Source organism: Diplodia corticola (genome assembly GCF_001883845.1).
Source record: "Diplodia corticola strain CBS 112549 chromosome Unknown scaffold45, whole genome shotgun sequence".
NCBI lineage: Eukaryota > Fungi > Ascomycota > Dothideomycetes > Botryosphaeriales > Botryosphaeriaceae > Diplodia > Diplodia corticola.
In genome coordinates, this window is record NW_017971524.1 from 271,882 (window position 1) to 291,612 (window position 19,731).

Here is a 19,731-nt window from a genome sequence, read left to right on the forward strand (position 1 = left end):
ACTGACATGCCGGTCAGGCAAGCATCGCATGCGTTTCATGCTGAGGCGACTTCCGTGCTCTGCCTCGCTTCGCGCTGTCGAGACCCGGGCCTGCTGTGCCGCTTTGCCTGCCTCTGCACCTTCACCCAGCGTTACTCCTGTGTCAGAACTCTACTCGATCCTCTTGGCTTGCCGCTACTGCCTGGCCAGGACATCGCCCCTGTGTTCCAGACCCAGTCGAGCCTACCGTCAAGCCTCCGCTTAGGAGAGTGCTCATTTGATGAAGCTTCGTAGGCCTGCCGTCTGGACGGGGACACCCGCTGCACGGCTCCTGGCATGTGTGCGTGCTTCTGAATCTACAATTCAGCTACCTAGCATGTCGGCCTTGGCAAGGCCTCCACTATAGGTGTCCATATGGGCCCACCTCGAATCCTCCCGGCCAGTAAATTACCACGGCCTTGCCGAGTACGAAGACGTAGGCGTGCTGACGTCCCGGGAAAGTCACGGCCTGCCGCGTACGGTGTATGCGTTTCGGTAATCCTGACGGCGGTATCACAGTCTAATCCACTCGATTACCATTTCTCCCCGCTAAACATGACCGAATCTCGTAGCTAGGTCGATCTGTGCTCTCGGAAGGTGCGCTTATTATCACTCGATCGCTTTGCAAATCACCGACAGACATTCGGATCATCAACACAGCCTGAGCAGCATCGAACCCATGCTTCCACATTGTCCGGCATCGAAGTCCCGATGGCATTACGCAAATCTCTGGGGGTGCCATGAGCCTTCCCCCGGATCTGCTAGACGTGCTCCATCCAACCTCGCTTGAAAGCTGCAAATGGTCAGCTTCGACGGCAAAGTACGGAGAGGACATCGAATTACCTCCAGGTTCCAGTGCAGCCGCGTACATCACCAGTGTAATTGGGGCGAGATCCGTGGATGCGTTGGCATTCCCCATCGCCTCTCCCGTCGGCTCGGGCACGATGCCAGCGTCTTCCCAAGCCCCGATGACCCTTTCAGCTTCAGCACCCCAGCCATCTTCATCGAACAGTGCACAACGGATGCCCAGGGCTGTCCCGAACTCTCGAAACGCCAGCCTTCTCCTCAAGCCCGCTTTGAAATAGTCCGAGTCGATAAGCACTTTCAAGTCCCTCTTCGCCCTATCCACGAACCCCGTTGCCCACTGCTCCTTTCCCGCATATTGATGCGCCGTCCACAACGTCATGCCCAGATCCAACGGGTCGCTGCTCGTGTAATTCGCCCACTTGGTCGCAACAATCTTCTCGTAGTCCCTCCTCTCCTCGGCCAGCACCTCCTCCCCGCCCCCTTCAAACTCCGCCAGCAACTTGCACACCACCAACCCATCCACCGGGTCCAAGTTTCCCTCGGACAGCACCAGCGGCCGCTTCAGGTCGACGCTCACCTTCCAGTACATCCTCGGCCGCGCGCCGCCGGCCCTGTCGTACACAAACGCCGGGTGCACCGCCTGCATCAGCCTCACCGCATGCCCGTTCCATCTGCCCGCCTCGGCCTCTCTCCCCTCGCCGCGCCACGCCACGGCCAGCCGGTTGAGCGCGTACATCCACAGCGTGAGGTAGTGATGGTACTGGCCGTCGCCGTCCGGGCCGCCCGCGTCCTCCTTGCCGATCCGCAAGCCGCCGCCCATCGGGTCTGCGTCCGTGGCTCCCGGGAGCCGCGCGGAGCCGTCGCGCGTGCGGCCGAGGACGTCGTGCACGGCTTGCGCGAGCGCGGTGGCGTATGTCAGGTAGGTGGCGGTTTCGTTCTTGCACTCGCCGCCGCCGCCGCCGCCGCCGCTGCTGCTGCTGTCCGGCCTGCGGCTGGCGCGGTGCAGAGTTAGGAAGTTGAGGACGCCAAAGGCGTCGGTCCAGAGGTAGCGGCCGCGGTGGCCTGCCGTGGCTGGAGGGGGGGTCCATGGCTTGGATGGCGCGGCCGCGGTACTGTTGACGGTGGCTGCGTCTGGGACGGGATATCTGTAGACATGTTGCATGGCCGTGGTCATCTTGGCCAGACTGTTGGCGTGGGCCGCTGCGCTCATCGTTTTCATCTTCCCTTTTGCATTGACCGAGTTGCGTCGTGCCGGCTGGAGGAGATGATGCTCGTATTTCACCGGTGCAACTTGATGGTAAGCTTGTGGTCGCCCTTGCGTCACCGTGCGTCAAGTAGACGTCAGGCTGCTCTTTGGTTCGCAAAAACGAAGCCTCGGCGGCAATAATAATGGAGCTCAAGATACGGTTTCAGGAAAGCGGTGGTTCATGGACTGCCTTGAGACCGAGGGATGCATTTCCGGGAGCGCACTGTTTGTGACACCAGGCCCTGCCGTGTTTCTTTCGTTATCCTATCCGTTCGCGGTAATGTAATATCCGAAAGGTCATGCAGACAACGGAAATGTGCGTGAGGAAAGGGAGACATTTGCTCCTAGACGGAATGGTCACCGAAGGCGCACAACGAGGGAGGGTTACTGGATGAGCCACCGAATCCCGATTTGGGCTCATAGCCGAGCGCGACCTGCCTTATTCGGCAAGTGCAAAGTGTCAGGTCGGCTCTAAGAGGCATAGCAGTCATCGCGATCTGAGATTCAACCACCTCATTCACTATAAATACACCATGCACCAAACCCAGCCGAACGTGACCAAAAACTCCAAACCGCAGACCAAATGCAAGAGCGACAGCCGCCGGGTATCATAAGCGCCAGAGGATTGACAATGCCGCACCGACGATCAAGCTGCACGACCTTTGCCCCTCCCCATACTGCTGCCAGTTCGTCGCATCCCGACGCCGCCTATTGAGCTCCCATTACCGTGCCTACTCATCGGCACGCCGCCCATGCCGCTGTCGCTGTTTGCCGCGCTGATAGACACGCCGCTAAGGTCCATGTGCGGCGCAAGCGTGCTGATGCCATTTATCGTGTGATCGTTGCGCATGTTGCTTGGCTGATACTGGTACTCTCTGGCCTGGAGAGGGCCACAGGCTGTGTGCAGAAGCTTCTCATTGATTTCGTCGTTGCCGTCAGAGGGTCGAGCCATGATGACAAAGTCGCTGTCAACCTCTGAATTTGAAAGGCCTGGAGGCGTCGGCGCTGATGCATTTGCCTTGCTGCCAACGTTGGCTGGCAGAATTACAGGAGCAACACTGGCAAACGGGAGAGTGCCAGTCCGTTCGGCGGCCAGGGCAAGATCTGCCAGAGGGTTGTTGCGTGTGGATCCACGAGTTGCATGGTGCGATTGCGTACGCTCCATTTCGGGGGGAGCAGGCGTCGCGACGTCTTCGTCTCCCTCGGCCTCGCCCTCGTTTGCCGTAGCAGTGCCTGAGTCGTCGCCGCCGTCAGTGCCGCCATGGTGGGCGCCATTCGCGCCGTTGGCCGAGCCGTTTTGATTGTTCTGCTCCTGCACCCTGAGCTTGTTGAAGAAGTGCGTCGTAGCAACCGCTGCCGTGTTCATGGTCATGGCGAGTTCCTTGTCCGTGAACAGGCGGTCGATCGAATAAGCTGGAGCGTCGAATTGCGTGTGCATCGTCTTTGCCTTCGCATCGCGGAATGGCGATGCGAAGCCCAGGTCAGGATTGCGTCCGGACGGACCCGGCGAACCACTATCAGCGTCCTCAAAGGCAGCCTTCCTCTTGCGCGACTTTTCGGTTGCCAAGACAGTACCAACCATGTCGTCTGGATCGCCAACACGATGGCGGGTATGCCGAGTCTTGCGGTTGCTAGCGGGGCCTCCGGGAGAAGCAGGGTTTGTGATGCTGAACTGATTGGGGTGCAGCAGCAGGGCGTTGCTGTCGGCGATATCCAGCTGTTCCTTTTCCTTCAGCAGTCTCGCTTGCCGCTGCTTGACGCTTGCGACCAGGCGTTCCCGAAGTGTGTTGGCGAGGTGGCGGTGCTCCTCTTGAGCGAGCCTGACTTTGTACTGGTGGGACTGGTCGAGTTCGCGCATGCTGGCCTGATACTTGCTCTGCGGAAAAGGTCAGCGTTTGCCAAAGGCGGCAAGCGAAAATTGGCCTACCCAGAGCATGGTCAAGGCGATATCGCGCGATTCGAGGGCGTCATTTGCATCGTTGACGAACTTGCTGTAGAAGCGACCAACCTGGGCGACGTAGTCGCCCGTGGCAGTTCCGGGATGGGGCGGCTGGGAGCCGGTTGTGCCTTGAATGGCATCGGCCACCTCGTCCCCGGTGTCGTCTAGCGGCTTATTCTGGTATGGGTCGGCACGCATGATCAGGGCCATGTCAGTCTGCACTGCCTGAATCTGCGCGCGATAGTGCTGGTCACGGTTCTCAGAGAAGGAGGTGACCATGTCGTTGAGCTTTTCCGACAGCATGGTCCGGCGTTTGTCGCGCTTCGAAAGCGGCAGCGGAGGCGGCGAGGTTGCAGAATGGCCAAACGGAATGTCGCCAGGCGGCGAGACGCTGCGGGTTCGTGCCATAGTGCGCTGGCGGTTGTATGGGTTGGCTGTAGAGCTCAGGCGCAAAGGATGTAGTAAGCTGGCTGTGTCCGTTGCCGACCGAGGCCGCAGAGCGTGTTGCACGATAGCTGGCGAAGGACGTGAGGCCGCAGGCTAGCGCGGGAGCAAGGCGGACAGGCTGCAGTCGGGAGGCAACGCAATTGGGACAAGGAGACAAGAGCGGTAGAGGCGGGCTGCACAAGGGCAGAGTGCAGCGGATGGAGATGGAGATGGAGCAGCACGCGGCACGAACCCGCGGAAGATGCCGCATTCGGCGCGGCCGGCCCGACCTTAAGTCCGCGCGAGGCCTAGTACCTACTACTTGGTAGTTACTACTTACGGACGGTGTAGAACACAGAGTCTGGAAAGATTATCTCATAATTCAAAGCTACGTCTCGCGCTCAGAGAAAAGAAATCGCTGTGCCGACCGTTTCAGCCCCGGCCGTGTCTCGTTCTCCAGCAACGCCCCGTCTGTAGTGCTCCCCCACCACCACCCGAACGCCAATTCCAGAGAACCCAGAGCCATGCCTTCCGAAATCGCGTACTCCTACGTCTACTCGCTGTCATCGTCATCAAAGTCGTCCTCGCTAGCTTCCGAGCCATCTTCGTCCTCGTCCTCTTCATCGTCATCCTCAATGACGTACTTCTTGGCAGCCGCAGTCCTGGCCGGACGTCCCTTGGCATACGCCTTTGCAGCCGGACTCAGCGTCTTCGGCTTCTGCGCCGCCTTGGATGCTGCCTTGGGTGCCGCCTTCGTGGCACCCGCCTTCGCCTTCGCCACCGTGTTCTTGTTGCCACGCCCCTTGGCCGCTGGCTTTGCTGGGGGCTCAGCTTCCACATCTATTTCGTCGTCCGACAGGATCGTTTCGTTCGCAGTTCGTGGGATTTGCCTCTGAGGCGACAGCTGCGGCGCGAGAAGCGTGTAGTCCGTCTGAGATTCGTCATGGTCCGAATCTTCAAGGGATGGCCTAGTCCTGCCAACTGCGACAGTGGAAAGGCCAGCGCCCTTGCTCCGCGCCTTCGACGCAGAGAAGAGCTGACGGCCAGACGCTCCGGCCGGTCCCCCAATGCCCTTGACTAAGTTACTAACGTCACCGAGCCCATCGTCGGCCATCTCTTCATCGCTATCCGAGTCCGACAGGACGTATGTAGTCTTCTTTGCCGCTGCGGCACGGGGCTTGCGCGTCGCCTCCGCCTTCGTCTCCTTAGCAACAGCTGCGAAGACGTCCTCATCGTCACTATCATCACTGACCACCTTCTTTGCTTTTGAAGGTGCCTTTGAGCTCGCCGTAGCCTTGGATTTTGGCTTAGTCGGAGCCTCCTCTAGGTCATCATCCTCGCTGTTGTCGCTGACTACCGTCTTCTTAGCCTTTCCGGCATTCCTCACGCTAGTGGAAGACTTGGCCTTTGATTTCGGCGGAGTCTCGTCCAGCTCGTCTCCCTCGTCCTCGCTGAGCACAACCGTCTTCTTGGGCTTGGCGGCAGGCTTGACAGCGGGCTTTGCGGCGGGCTTTGCGGCGGGCTTTGCAGCAGGTTTCGCAGCAGGCTTCGCAGCAGGCTTCGAGGTTTTGGCGACAGGCTGTGATGGAACGTCCTCGAAAACGTCATCTTCGCTATCGTCTTCAGAGAGCTGCGCTGTCTTTGTTTTGGCTGTGGCCTTGGTGCCAGAAGTAGCTTTGTCTTTGGATGCCGCCGAAGCTGTCTGTGACGTTGTGAGCGTCCATTCTCTTGCACTAACGCTGTGTGATGAGTAACGTACCGTTGATTGTTCCTCTGATTTTTCTCCATCTGCAGTGCTTGGGCTATCGTCAATGTCCATGACTGAGTCCAAGTCGTCCTTGTCGTTCAGCTGTCCATGCTTAGCCATGTAGCTCGAAAGAAGGTTCGTCTTCTTCGGCTGCGCTGCCTTCGCTTTCGGCTCTGCAGCCTTTGCCTTCTCCGACTCGTTGTCGTTATCCTTGTTCGTTGCATTGTCATTGTACTTTGAGAAGTAGCTCGTAAGGACGCTGCTCTGCTTCGGTGCAGCCTTCTTCTTGGGCTTGACCTCGAAGTCCTCGTCGCTCATCGCATCACTATCATCGGCCTTGCGTTTCTTAGCACCCTTGCCTGCCCCGCCAATACGGAGCTTAGCCGATGCGCGTCTTCCCTTGGTATTGCGGGCTTTCTTCGCCTCGTTCGCTTCGAATGCAAGGACATTGTCATACTCCTCGACAAAGGCCTCCAAGTCTTCGTTCCAGAGATCTTTGGGTGACTTCTTGATGAGGACATCGATCTCCAGCTCCTTGTCGCCAATTTGCCTGAGGAGTTTCTCAACCCGCTCCTGCGTGAGAGACCAAATAGCCATTCCCAGCAAATAATCGTAATCATTCGCGCCTGGCTCATCAGAATCTTCCTCCTCCAAGAACTCTTCCTCTTCTCCCTGCCGTTTCGCTTCGTTCTTAGGAATTGGCTTGAAACCTAGCTTCTTGAGTTCCGCCACAAGAGCAGCCTTCTTCTTCTTCGCCACCACAAGTTTGCCGTCGATGATCATCTTGATAAATCGCGACTGGTTGCTTAGCTTCTCAAGCTCCTTTTGCATCTCATCGAGCAAGTTCTGCTTGCGCTTCTCATAGTACTTGAGCCGATGAATGTAGAACTCCTCCAGAATGTCCAGCTCGGTGGCATACTTGTGAATACGGCCTTCATGATCGAATGCAACGAGGTTTGAGGTTGCCATGCTCTTGTAAAGTTTGAAACGCTCCTCCAAACCCATCTCAAGAGCCGTAGCCATTGCCTTCTGGTCCGACATTTTGATGATGAATCGAACCTTTGTCAGTGTGTGGTATTCACTGTAGTCCTTGATGAAAGAGGGAGACTTGTCACCCTTGATGATTTCCTCGAGCTTGTCCTTGAAATCTTGGGTCCAGACGCGAATCGGCAGTTCCGATATCTCCACTTCGAGGTCACCCGTCTGCGTGATGTTACCCGTGAACTTGTAGCGGTCACCGCCCATATCCTCGATCACGCCATCCCAACTCTTGAACCAAGGCTTCATGCGAACCATGTCCTCCTTGCCTCCTACCATCCTACGCCTCAGGTTCTCGACAATTTCCTTGGGATTATAGTTGGGAATCGAAGAACTCCAACCGGTACCGATACCGTCTGCACCATTGACAAGGATCATCGGAAGGATCGGTACGTACATGGTCGGCTCGATCGGCTTTCCGTCATCCTGGTCGTGCTCGAGGAGCGGCTCGTCTGCCACATGGAAGATCTTGCGAGCGAGGGGCGAAAGTCTCGTATAAATATAACGAGCACTAGCAGCATCACTGCCACCTTGGATACGAGAGCCGAAGTTGCCGCTAGGCTCCAGAAGGTTGATGTTGTTGGAGCCGACGAAGTTCTGCGCGAGACCGACAATTGTCTGCTGGAGAGAGGCATCGCCGTACGCGTAGTTCGTCAAGCCTCCTACGAAACCAGCAAGTTCGTTGACTTTGATGTCCTTTCTAAGATTTCTCTTAAAACAGGTATACAAGACTTTGCGTTGGCCAGGCTTGAAACCGTCAATGACTGAGGGAATGGATCTGAGATTGTCGACCATGCTGAAGAGAATCAACTCCTTGTTGACGAAGTCATCGTACGAAATCTTCGGGGCTGACATGTCCAGGTAAGTTCCGGGCACGAAGTTCCGCAGCCATTCCTTACGAGCGTCGGCTTTTTTCTTTGAAAAGGCAAGATCGATGAGTTCCGCCTCTTGGTCCTTCATTGTGTGAAATTCCTTCAAGTGTCTATCCAGGTCCTGGAAGTATTCGATAGCATCTTCGGGTTTGCTTGTACCCAAACCCTTGTAGTACTTGTGATCCCAACCTTTCTGATGCGTAGGATCCCTCTTCCACTCTTCGTACTCCGGCATCGTGAAGAAAGACTTGAGTTGTTTTGGATGCTTGGGGTCGCCCTTCCAAACCTTGACGATCGGAGTAATGAACTCCAAGAGGAAGCCTTCGATCTTGAGCAGGCTGGGGAACTGCACCTGCAGGAAATTGATAAGCAAACCCTTGATGTGACTTCCATCATGATCCTGATCGGTCATGATCATGATGTGTCCATAGCGGAGACTCTTCACTTCCGTGTACTCTTTTTTGTGCTGAAGACCGATGAACTTCTTGATATTCTGGATTTCTTGGTTCTTGGAAATCTGGTCAATTGAGGCGTCACGCACGTTGAGCATCTTTCCTCGAAGCGGGAAGACTCCGAACAAGTCCGGGTCGACGGTTGCGCGTCCAGCCAAGGCGAGCAAACTGGCTGAATCACCCTCTGTCAGGATCAGGGTACATTTGTGGCCATCCTTGGTGCCAGCCCTGTTCGCATCCGTCAACTTGGAGTGGTTCATGCGCGTCCTTTTTCCACCATCCGACTTCTTTAGCACTTGATCCGCTTTCTGCTGAGCAAAGTGCAGAATGTTGTTGACAACCTCGGTTTTGGCGATGGCCTTCAAAAAGGTGTCCGAGACCGAACATTTGCTTCCGAATTGGCTAACCTTTGTGGTCATCTGCTCCTTCGTTTGCGAGGTAAAGGCTGGGTTGACAACCTGACAGTTGACGAAGAGAAATATGTGATTTTTCAGGTGTTGGGGCTTCAACTGGAAGCCGCCTTTGTTCTTCTTCTTGATAATGTCCGTGAGCTTGTTGACGATTTGATCCGCAATGTAGCCAACATGGGTACCGCCTGCTGTCGTCGCAATTGAGTTCACGAACGAGACTTGTTGGAACGAACCGTCGGACACAGCGAAGCCAATCTCCCACCTCTCGTCCGGGTTGTCCGTGAGGATGACTTCCTTCTCAGCCTCGCCGCTGGCTCCGCTGGCAATCTGCTCAGACTTGATCGCCTTGGTGTACATCTTCATGTAGTCTTTGAAGGTCCGGATCTTGATACGTTCTCCGTTGAGGTATACCTTGACGCCCTTGCACGTCCCCGCAAGATCGTAAACACGGCGTTTGGAGAGAGCCTCAAAGTCATCGTCCATGCCCTCCATACCAAACTTGGCGAAGTCGGGCTTGAAGGAAACCATGGTGTAGTCATCACCCTTGTGTGATGTGATCTTGGCCTTGCCGCATTTTGCCATGTTTTCCGTCCACGTCTGCTTGTACTTCTTCCCAACACGAGAATCGGCGGTTTCCAGGCTGAACTCTGTGCTGAAAATGTTGCAAAGCTTGGCTCCGTAACCATTCCGGCCTCCGGTGACCTTCTGTTGGTTGTCATCGTAGTTGGATGACGTGAGCAAGTGACCAAAAATCAGCTCTGGGATGTAGATGCCTTCTTTCTGCATGGTGCGTTAGCATATGCGGCACCGTAGCATGTGGGAGATACATACGCTGTGGATCTCGATGGGGATACCCTTGCCGTTGTTCTTGACGCTGATTTCCCCCGAGATGCGGTCAATCTTGACCCTGATCTCGTTCATGTTTTTATCGTTCTGCTTGTTGTCGGCGGCGTTGACGAGGATCTCGTCGAAGATCTTGTAAAGACCGGGCACGAAACTGACTTCGCGCATTTCCATGGACTCGGTTGTCGAGTTGAAGACCCACATGTGTTTCGAGTCCCGCTCAACGGAGCCAATGTAGGTGTCGGGACGCTTGAGGATGTGCTCAAGCTGAGTGAGTCGCTGGTACTTGTCGGTCGCGCTGCCTGGCGCGGCCTTGGCCACCTTCGCAAGCGGTGCTGATGCGTCGCTCATGATGGTATCCTCGTCGTCACGGACAAAACTGTCGTTGTGAACTTGTTGTAGCGGCTCTTTCTTCTTCGCTGCACGTTTCGGGGCTGCAGGTTTCTTAAGGGTTGAAGCTTTCGCAGCTGGCTTCTTCGTGACGGGCTCCGCCTCAAAGTCGGAGCCGTCGGAGACCTCAAAAGCAGACTCGTCTTCGGAGGACATGGTGAGGTGATCAGGAGGGGTATCTGGATAAGAAAGAGAAAGAAAAACGGCCTATGCGATCGCGAGTTGTAGGTGTCGCGGCGCAAATACTCTGGTGTGCTGCCAACCTCACCACGCTGCAGATAAGCGCGAGTAATGGAATGAACGGCGAAGGTGAGGCGAAGCGTATGGCAAGTAAGGCTGGCGCCTGGGCGTTTGCAAAGGTGAGACAATGTGTCGCGACCGGGACACGGCGTGCGAGCTGTTTGTTTACAGGCAGCGGCAGAAACTCACCGCCTATCCTCTACGCGCACCTGTGTGGGTTGGATGCCTGAGGCATGCACATGCGTCACGCGCGATTCGGTGAAATCAAAGCCTCACGGGATTTGTGATGAGAAACAGTTTTTGGCAACGTGTAGTTTTAATAAACAAAAATCCGGTACATATCACGATGTGCCGCTCAAAGCACCTTTGTCAAATGATGTTGCCCGCAGTTTGCTCTATGGCGCATTGAGTGGACTGTCAAGTAACCTCAGTCCTCGATCGTAGCCAACGGCGAATATGCAATCATTGTCTGTTCTTTGATCGAGAGGTAGCTAGATCTAGCGAGCGTGTTCACTACAACAGTCGGAGAGGCGCAAAAATCCACCAGTACAATATCCCTGGTCTCTGGGCTAGGCGTCAGCTGTATGAGGAAACCATGCTTGGACACGTTTCTTTGTGGTCTAGTAAGCACAGGAAATCTACAATTCGAAGGTTCCGATGGCGATCGCCATCGTTGGTCCATTTGTATATTTCGTGGTTAAGTCGCAACATGCATGGACGGGACACAACCGTTTGGGGCCATCTACCCGTGGCTCAGGAAAATTCTTACCAACAAGATGAACAGACAGCCCTCCTAAGAATCTTATGTCATTCGGTGAGATGAGACGCTGCTTATGATTCCCATTTGTCGGCATGAACATGGTCATGAAACGGTTCATGCAGTCGACAATGGGTGACAGGGTGTTGAAATGCCAGCACAGCTAGCGGCGCTTCTCGGACAACCAATGATTCCATCTGCTGCGAGAGATACGTTGTTACCGGAGTTCGAAGTGCGAGTGAGCATCCCCACTACCCGTTTCACTAGAGCTGATATCAAGCATTCGAAGCAGCGGAACACAAACCGCGGGACAAAAACATGGCCGAAGTCCCTTACTCCTGACGTCGCAAGGGATCATAAAGATGTTCAGTCCTCCACAGCATTCAAGGTCTGTGTTGCTCCGTCGCTCAGACGGCCACCAAAAGTCTTTGCGAGCTGAAAGAGTGCTTTGGCCTTGTTCGTGTGTTCTTCTCTATCGGCGTCATCTCTCATCTCGGATTCGTCTTCCGATGGTGTATGACCGTCTATAATCCTTTCGGATTGACGGTTCTGAGCAATGAGGTCACCGATCCAGATGGCAATCATGCCGCGTAGGTGTAGAAGTTCAGGACGCTTGTCAAAATGGGGGGACGACAGCAAATCATCGAGTCGAGCCGCGATTTCTCTGGCACGGCGAAGTTCATCAGTCCTGACTGCCAAGATCCGGACTTCGCGTGCTGAGGTGTGCCTTTTCAGAAATTCGGAGTCTGACGCCACGTCGGATCCAACGTCTTCACCATCTAGCTCAGACCTCCTAGCTGCGGTCATTGCGGCTCGGGAAGCCTGAGATATCTCGTAAAGCCATAGGCTAAACATGGCTGGATAGAAAGTAAGAGCGCTGGTGGCCTTAGGGTTGCTTTGTCGAAATGGGTGGTCAAGGATCAGTCTTTCGTAATAGAGGCGGGCGGCTTTGAAGCCATCCTCCGTGAAGTTTGCATCATCTATAGTCGCGGAGGGCACCTCTGACAGGTTGCCCGCACTGGCCTTCGGGGTGTTCAAGTGCATCTCGGCTGCGAGCCCCCATCTCGCATGTACCCTTTCATCGACTTTCATAGCACCTCGACCAATTTGCAATATCTCCTTCCACACGAGTCCTGCACGGTGGTAGTCACCCTGCAGGAGACACCGATGCATGGTCGCTAGTTTCTCGTGCACCAAGCGATGTCGCCAATGATTGCCGTCGTCCGATTCCAACTCTGGTCGACGGGTCCCAGGCAGACTAGGTCCTCGGGGATGACGTTCGGCACGAGCCTGCGGAAGACGCGCGGCGGCAGAGAGGCGCGGGGTGTACAAGGGCGGCCGGAGCGCTGCTAGCTCGCGCTGTAGTTCGGCGGGCGTGAATTTGTCCTCACGGCATGCGTTCTTGCGCAATGGGCGCTGGTGTTCGCCGTGGCGGGTATGCTTGACCGACACCGGCGCATGCGGGAAGGGCGGTTTCGGGAGGGGAAGTTCGGGGTCATGGCCGGCAGTGCGGAACTGGTGAGCTTGCGCAGCAGTCAGGGTATTGATGGCGGAGGAGAGCGGTCTCGTCGAGGGGGTATCGTGTTCGGCGGAAGAGCTTGCGTGGTCGGAAGCGTCGTCGGGCTCGTCGCCGTCGTCAGCGTCGTCGCGCTTGCGCTTGCGGGTCTGGCCGTGCTGGCGAGCGCGCAGGCTCTGATGGCGGGCGCTCCGCTTGCGCGGGCCAGCGAATGGGGGTGCTTGCGGCATGGCAAAGCGCAGGTCGCAAGAGCGGATTCGTGGGGTGGAGGTGCAGGTGCCAACAGACTTCGTCGCGCGCCCTCGCTACGCCCGGGCCCGGCGGCCACGCTGACGGATCAGCCGGCAGCTGCCACGCGAAGTCATGGCCGACGCGCCTCAGCCCAGCCAGCTAGTCATCACTGCCGCATGCTTGAACCCAGCCAGCTGCGTCTCTCCACGAGCCTTGCCCTCGTTTCCGACACCACCCCGTCCTCCCGTTCCACCACCACCTATCGCCCGCCCGCTTCCTGCGATCGGGCCTCCGCCTCTCCCGCACCACCATGGGCCAGAGCAGTTCGCGCGGCGTGCCCTCTCCCGCCGAGCGGCGGCGGAGCAGCCAGCGCTCACCGACACCGCGCCGTATCTCCCACGCCGTCGACGGCTTTTCGACGCCCGAATCGCAACCCACCTTTCGCTCCTCCGCCCACAGTTTTCTATCGTTCAACCGTCTCCGCTCCGGCCGCCCAGATGCTGGCTCGTCTCAAGCGCCCGAAGCTGCATTCCGCCGCCGCTCCAGGCTGAGCCGCGCTCAGTCGTCGATATCAAGCATTCTCAGCCGTCCGCGCTCGCCCTCGCACGCCCGCGACCGTCCCCAACGCACGAACCCTCGCCGCTTCTCTTCGCCTTTCTGGTCGCCTGCCGAGGCCTTGCCCTCGGCATCGGAGTCTCCGAGCTCGCCACTTCCCCGTTTGCAGATGCCTGAACTTGCCGGTGCTCTGAACTTTGATGACTTAAGCGCCGAGTCCCCCGAGACGGATCCATTGCCGCAGAGTCCATCACAGTCTCGAGATCAGGATGCAGAACCCGGGAATCCGACAAGCCTTCAGCATCCGAACAGCATCCTTGATCGGGTGGCCGGCAGCGTGGTGCCCGAAAGAAGTAGCAGGAGCGTGAGGAACTCGCTGCGGCGGCGGAGGTCCCCTCTCAATCAGAGCGAGGACAATGCTGCCATGCTATCTCGTCTTCTATCCGTAGCTGCAGCCGCTACCGCTGCCACGCTCATGGGCGAAGATCACCGAGCCGGTGCCGAGGCTCGCAACTTCGTGGGTGGGGACGAGGATGGCACGTTCGATGGCTTCCTTCAGTCTCTTCAGAACGGCAGGATAGCCTCTGCCCTCCGCGGCCACACGGCAGGCATGGACGTAGACCCGGACGAATCCAGGCCGCCGGCGCCATTGAACTTTTTCCGCATGTTTAGGTTCGGCTCTTCCACCGGTATGCGGCGTGAAAACACCACAGCGATGTCTCATGGCAGCCAGGATGAATCGGATGAGGTTTCTAGTGCGCAGCGTGCAGATGAGGATGGCTCGGAGAGCCGCATGGTCCCTATCATCATCGTCGGCATTCGCTCTATCAATCCCAGCACTGCTGGGGCTGCTCAGCACGACGACAACATTCCCCCATTCTTAGACGCTCTTTCTAGTTTCCCCACTCCCGTTACTTCCGGCTCTGAGCCCAGCATTGATGGTATCCTGCGACAGCCGCAGAATGGAACTAGGTTCAGCCATCGACGCCGTGCCTCTATGGGAGGTATCAACACCTTTCCCTCTGCCTACGACAACCAGCGGCACCAGCGGGTCTCGCCATCGGAGCGTCCACGTCCGTTTTCGACACTTTCAGATACTACTCTCGGTCCTCGACCCCCGCCATCCACGCCCTCGGGCATGTCTGCTTTTTCATCTGGAACAACGACACCCACGTTCACTCCTCCTCCGGACGCTTCAACGCTGCCCTCGGCAGAATCTTCAAGGCACGGAAGCTTCGTGCGGTCTCCCATCAGAGGAAGCTCTGGGTTGGAGTCTCCCGTCGAGGAACCAAGGTCTCTTCACCAGCTGAGAACCGCTCGACAGCGTCGGCTGAGCGAGTCTGATCACACAAGGTTCGGCGCAGGCTCTGCTCGCCGCAACGGTGTAGTCGAGCCTGATCATGCGCCGGGTGAGGGACCTCGTAGCTGGATCATCTATGTACTCGGCGGCAGTTATCCAGAAAACCATCCTATTCTCACCACGCCGAGTCTCTTCACTGACACCCCTACTTACGAAGACATGATGCTACTTTCAACTCTTCTCGGTCCCGCCAAACCCCCCGTTGCTAGTGAGTCGGACGTTTCGTCTGCAGGTGGTCTCTACATAGTCCGCGAGGCTGCTCAAGCGAACAAAGAACCCGGTGGATTGCTTGCGGCTGCTGTTGAAGGCGAAGAGATCATTGTCATCTCATCAGACCAGCGCTGCCTCGTTTGTCTGAGTGAATATCAAGAAAACGAAGAAGCTCGCAAGTTGATACAATGTGGACACCTCTTTCACCGGGAATGTATTGATCAGGTAAGCGCCCTAAGCTGTACATATCGATACAGTTGCTCATTGCTGATTCAATGAACAGTGGCTCACGACTGGACGAAATTCGTGCCCACTCTGCAGAGGACAGGGTGTTGAGGAGCATGAAAAACGGCCGACCGCCCCAGCGACACCTGAGATGCCTGCAGTCGCATGATCTTCCACTGATTCACTGTACTCGCGCTGAAAAGCATTGAAGAGTCACAGCAGGCGCATTCAACAGGAAGCTGTTGAGGCGTGTTTTATCTCACCCTCCTTGGCGTCTCCTCAGATGTGAGACGACCATCACTTGCTGGACTTAAAATCCAGATATGCTTAATTCTTTTTTAGCGGTTGCAAGGCGCTGCGGGCGTATCCAATGCATGCGTTTATTGATGGAGGCAGTCTTTCCTATTTTCTTTTTCCTCTCTTGATCCCGGTCGTCTGTTTTCTTTCTTTCAGGATTTCTCTCAAGCACGGCGCTTCGGGCATGGTGGTTTGGTCGTCTTAAGGGAACGCTCGTTTATTCTACACAGCAGGCGAAACACAGCGCCCACACAAGGTTAAGCTTAATGATTGTTGGTCACATGTCATAGCGATCTCTCAGGGGTTAGCGCATTCTTCGCATCCAAGAGGGTGCCGTCGTCATTATCACCGCTATCAACGTCACGGTTGGTCTTAGGTCATGGTGTCAGTCGCAGAAATACTCTTTCTGCACCGTTTAACTTCTTTTCACTGTTTCCTTTCTGTGGATGATTTGATGACTTCTCTTGCTTTCTTTGGTTTCTTATCGTCAGATAGGCAGGCAAGGTCAACGAAAAGTCGTAGTGGATGTGCGATCCGAGATTCGCCAGACTCGCACAGCAGAAACTGACTGGGAAAAAAACAAAAGGCTGCAACAGGGAACAGCCGAAATTCGTCTAGATTGATTTGGCGTCGTGGTCTGTTCGTCACACCCGGATGGTTGCTTCAAGTTTTCATTCGGTCCGGGCTATTGTTGCAAGGCTGTATGGGACGCCTTTGCACATAAGAGCTCTCCTTTCCCGCTGAGTACTCCGGGGCAGATCTGTCCATTCTACGATTCACAGCAGCTAGTAGAAAGGAGCAGGGCTTTCCGATAATACATGGACTCCTTGACGTGGGGGAGTATGAACAACGCAAAGACTCTGATCCGAAGTGAAGCTTGATTTTGTGACGTGTACAAATACATGACATCGGCGCCTTGGGCGTGAATCCACCAGGAAGTGAACCTTTCGACAAGGTTGGTGTGTCTTGTATTCACATTACGTCTTATTCCATGGATACAGACTCTCCGGGTTGAAGGCGCGCCACCGGCTCGTATGATGTTGGCCTTCCGTCTTTTATTGCCGGAAGAGGCAACCAGCACAGGCCACAGCGCATGGTACAAGGCACCACTATATATTGATTGTCGGCTGCCTGGAGAGCGGAGGCCGACGAGTCTGGAGTCATTGGTGGCTGGACCAGAATCGATGTCGGGGGCAGTGCTGTTCGAAGGGGCTGAGGATGCTGCACACATCAGACTCATGCCCAGCGACAAGTCATGGCACGAAGGATCACAGCAAGAGTCAGTCAATCAGGTCTTCAGCTGCGCTGACACAGGCCGTCTCCCCATCTCCGACGCGCCGTGGCCCAAACAGGAAAATGAACCGCCACGGATGTCGTCGGAGAGTGAAGGCTCGACGGCTGCATCAGAAATTTTTAGAGTGACCCTGAACTGGGCAGCCATATTGCATCGGCGGGCTCCGCAAGTGGACAAAGGGGCACAACGCTCTTTTCCCGCCATGATGCAATGAGGCTTCGGAGAGAAATTCTTCAGCCTTCTTTCAGCGGGGCTGGGCGATGGCGGGCGACCGGACGCTCCGTTAGCTCATCTCGGAGAATTTGTTTCAGAGTGCGAGGCGGAGTGTGTGGAGGTGCTGCTGAGGGCGCGGCGAGCGAACGGCGGCGGCGGCGCTCCGGAGCCTAAGCAGGGTTGGGGCTGCAAAGGAGGCTGAAGGATGTAGTTGGAGATGGCGTCCGGAGAAAGATGCAGCGCACGCCACCAGCACGATAGCGGACGGAGCCAAGAACGTCATCGCCGGGCCCACGAGTCGGCGGCGAAGGGATGATGCACGCTGCAGGCACGGGAGAGACAGGCCCCGCTGAGGCGCGCTTGATCCCTCCCGACCGGCCGGGACGTGAGAAGGCGCTCGGGCGCGCAGGCTGCTGCGGTGCGGTGCGGTGCGGTGCGGCAGTCATAGAGATCGCCAGCCTCCGGACGGGCTAGGTGGTGCTGCTGATACGTACGCAGCAGTTAGCAGAACGTGATCTCCGATGGCTCGGGGCCCAAGCGTGGCGGGAAGGATGCGACTAAAAAAGGACAGCAGCCATCGGTGCCGGCACTTTCGCCCTGCGTTTGGCTTGCGTGCCCGCGCCAAGCTCGAGCGCGCACGCGCTCTCTCTGTGTGGGGCCCAGATCTTGGTGTAGACCGGAGCCGGACGCTATCAGTCTGACAGCGGCTGGTGAGGCTGTGTGGCTGGCTGGCGGGCGGGCGGCATTGGGCGGGCATGCGGGCATGCGGGTGCAGTTGCTCCCGGATGGCCAACCGCTCGACGGCACACAGAAAAATCTACCTACCAGCCCGCACGGCAACAGCCGCAGGGCCAGTGCTTGCCCCTGTCCGGCGCGATGCTGGAATATTTCTCAACAGCCCCGTTCCTGGCGCCTTGCCCCTTGCGGAAATCGCAGAGTGCCAGTGTGGATTTGCCGCGGCACTGTGGCACCGCGCTTTTTGACTTTTCTGAGTCGCGCGCGTCCGCACACGCCCAGCACGCGCGCGCTTCAGCGACTCACCGCGTTTTATCACGGAGTGCGTTGGTCCGCGGTCCTTCAAGCTTTCGTGCATGCTGGACCCCGGGCACGCAATTTCTTCAGCGTCGTTGCCGCATCCTGGCTGACGGGCGCAGCCTGCGCGGCGGTTGGTCGGCAGCCTGCTGCTGATGACGCGGAAACGACCGGCACGCCGGTTCCTGGGTGCGAATATGATCAGTCCTGAATTGTTGCGCAACACATGACAACATTGCGGCGTGGTCCGTTGCTTCCCCGATCTGGCAAAAGAGGGGGTGGGGGACGCCCGGGGGGCAGCATAAACATCGCAATCTTCGCTGCCCCTGGCCTCCCTCCTCCTCACGATGCCCGGGCCATGCCGCGCAGAAAACCAACAACATGGCAATACTGCGACGGGACGGAAGGGCCAGCACACTCCGAGCGCTGTTGCTGCACGAGCCGCCGCCCGCCGTTCCTGTCACTGTCCGTTGCGCCAGTCAGCGCGCCTGAGGCACACAGCCCGTCGTCGGGCCGGGCGCGGTCTACACGGGCAGCCCAAAGCTGCCGTCGCTGCTTCACATGTGAAAGACGCCTTGGTGCGCGCTATCATTGCCAAAATAATGCACAAGAACGCGGGCGGCCACAAGGCATACGGTCAGGAAGGCGCCTAAGGCAGCTTTGCCGCGCACACCAAGATTTGCGACATTTGATTGCCGTCTGCCGTTGAGAATCTGCCCCGGCCAGGCTTTCCTCCTCCGCGTGTCGGTTGGCTTTCCTCTTTGGGCCCGTGTTTTGCACGATCGCACTGATGAGTCCTCGGCTTCGCTGGCAGTCAGTCCTCTGTCCTGACCCTCCCCGAACCCGAACCCGAAACATCCGACCACGGCCTTGATATACTAAATCCGACTTTCCCGAAAGAAAAAAAGCTTGAAGGGGACCCCATCTCATTTTGCCTCTTTCGGTGGGCGGCCGTGTTGAAAGAGGCTCAGAGGTGGTGGTGGTGGTCCTAGTGACACGTAACGTCGTCCGCATAAAGTTGACTTATATTGATCATCTTTGCGTCCACCCATCCATCCGAGTGCGCAACGCTCTCGTTCCTCTCCCCCCTTTGGCTTGGCTCCCGCCAACTAAGTGCGAAATACGACTTGGACCGGCCGCCAACTCTCCTGACAGCAACTCCAGCAGGCCGATAGACGGTGCGAACCAATCTCGCCGGGCAGAGAGCATCGTGAGGAGTCAATGATCCTCAGGACTTTTGCCGAGCGGTGGTATTACGTCCAGGACCTCGCCGAGCATGGAGCAGTTGTGTCAGTTCTGCAGCGTCGGCCTCAAGCGACACTGAGGCGGGCAGAGATGTGATGCATCTCAATGATGTGCAGGTACACTCGCCTCCCCGTCGCGGGCGTCAATGCGGCGGGAAAGACGTCTGTTTTGACCACCTTTTTCTTCTAGACGAAGCGCAGAGAAATATTTAGAGCAGCACGAGCCAAGTGCAACAGGAAGCAGGGTCGGTGTGGCGGCGGCCAAGGGCCGCAGCGCTGGAGCTTGGCGGGATTGCGGTGGCATGATCGGGGGGATCCTTCAGTGGGGAAGGCAGCAGCAAGCCGTGCAAGCCCGAGGGCGCGCGGACT

General features: G+C 57.0%; 5 protein-coding genes across 5 annotated transcripts; 1 reads left to right on the forward strand and 4 right to left on the reverse strand.

The window, feature by feature from the left end:
• Window positions 1-538: 538 nt before the first annotated feature.
• On the reverse strand, window positions 539-2,044 carry BKCO1_45000100 (uncharacterized protein; the record flags this gene model as incomplete). The annotated part of the gene is made up of 1 exon (XM_020276163.1): window positions 539-2,044. The coding sequence occupies one exon, from the start codon at window positions 2,042-2,044 to the stop codon at window positions 539-541; it is 1,506 nt and encodes a 501-aa protein (XP_020127918.1).
• A 673-nt stretch (window positions 2,045-2,717) lies between these two features.
• On the reverse strand, window positions 2,718-4,418 carry BKCO1_45000101 (deacetylase complex subunit sds3; the record flags this gene model as incomplete). Its single annotated transcript, XM_020276164.1, has 2 exons — window positions 2,718-3,947; window positions 3,999-4,418. The coding sequence occupies 2 exons, from the start codon at window positions 4,416-4,418 to the stop codon at window positions 2,718-2,720; spliced, it is 1,650 nt and encodes a 549-aa protein (XP_020127919.1).
• Window positions 4,419-4,989: 571 nt separating this feature from the next.
• On the reverse strand, window positions 4,990-10,344 carry BKCO1_45000102 (dna topoisomerase ii; the record flags this gene model as incomplete). The annotated part of the gene is made up of 3 exons (XM_020276165.1): window positions 4,990-6,138; window positions 6,196-9,735; window positions 9,787-10,344. The coding sequence occupies 3 exons, from the start codon at window positions 10,342-10,344 to the stop codon at window positions 4,990-4,992; spliced, it is 5,247 nt and encodes a 1,748-aa protein (XP_020127920.1).
• Window positions 10,345-11,551: 1,207 nt separating this feature from the next.
• On the reverse strand, window positions 11,552-12,931 carry BKCO1_45000103 (transcription initiation factor rrn11; the record flags this gene model as incomplete). The annotated part of the gene is made up of 1 exon (XM_020276166.1): window positions 11,552-12,931. The coding sequence occupies one exon, from the start codon at window positions 12,929-12,931 to the stop codon at window positions 11,552-11,554; it is 1,380 nt and encodes a 459-aa protein (XP_020127930.1).
• Window positions 12,932-13,242: 311 nt separating this feature from the next.
• BKCO1_45000104 (ring finger protein) lies at window positions 13,243-15,451 on the forward strand (the record flags this gene model as incomplete). Its single annotated transcript, XM_020276167.1, has 2 exons — window positions 13,243-15,282; window positions 15,341-15,451. 2 exons carry the CDS (start codon window positions 13,243-13,245, stop codon window positions 15,449-15,451), a joined length of 2,151 nt encoding a protein of 716 aa, XP_020127917.1.
• Between the last annotated feature and the right edge of the window lie 4,280 nt (window positions 15,452-19,731).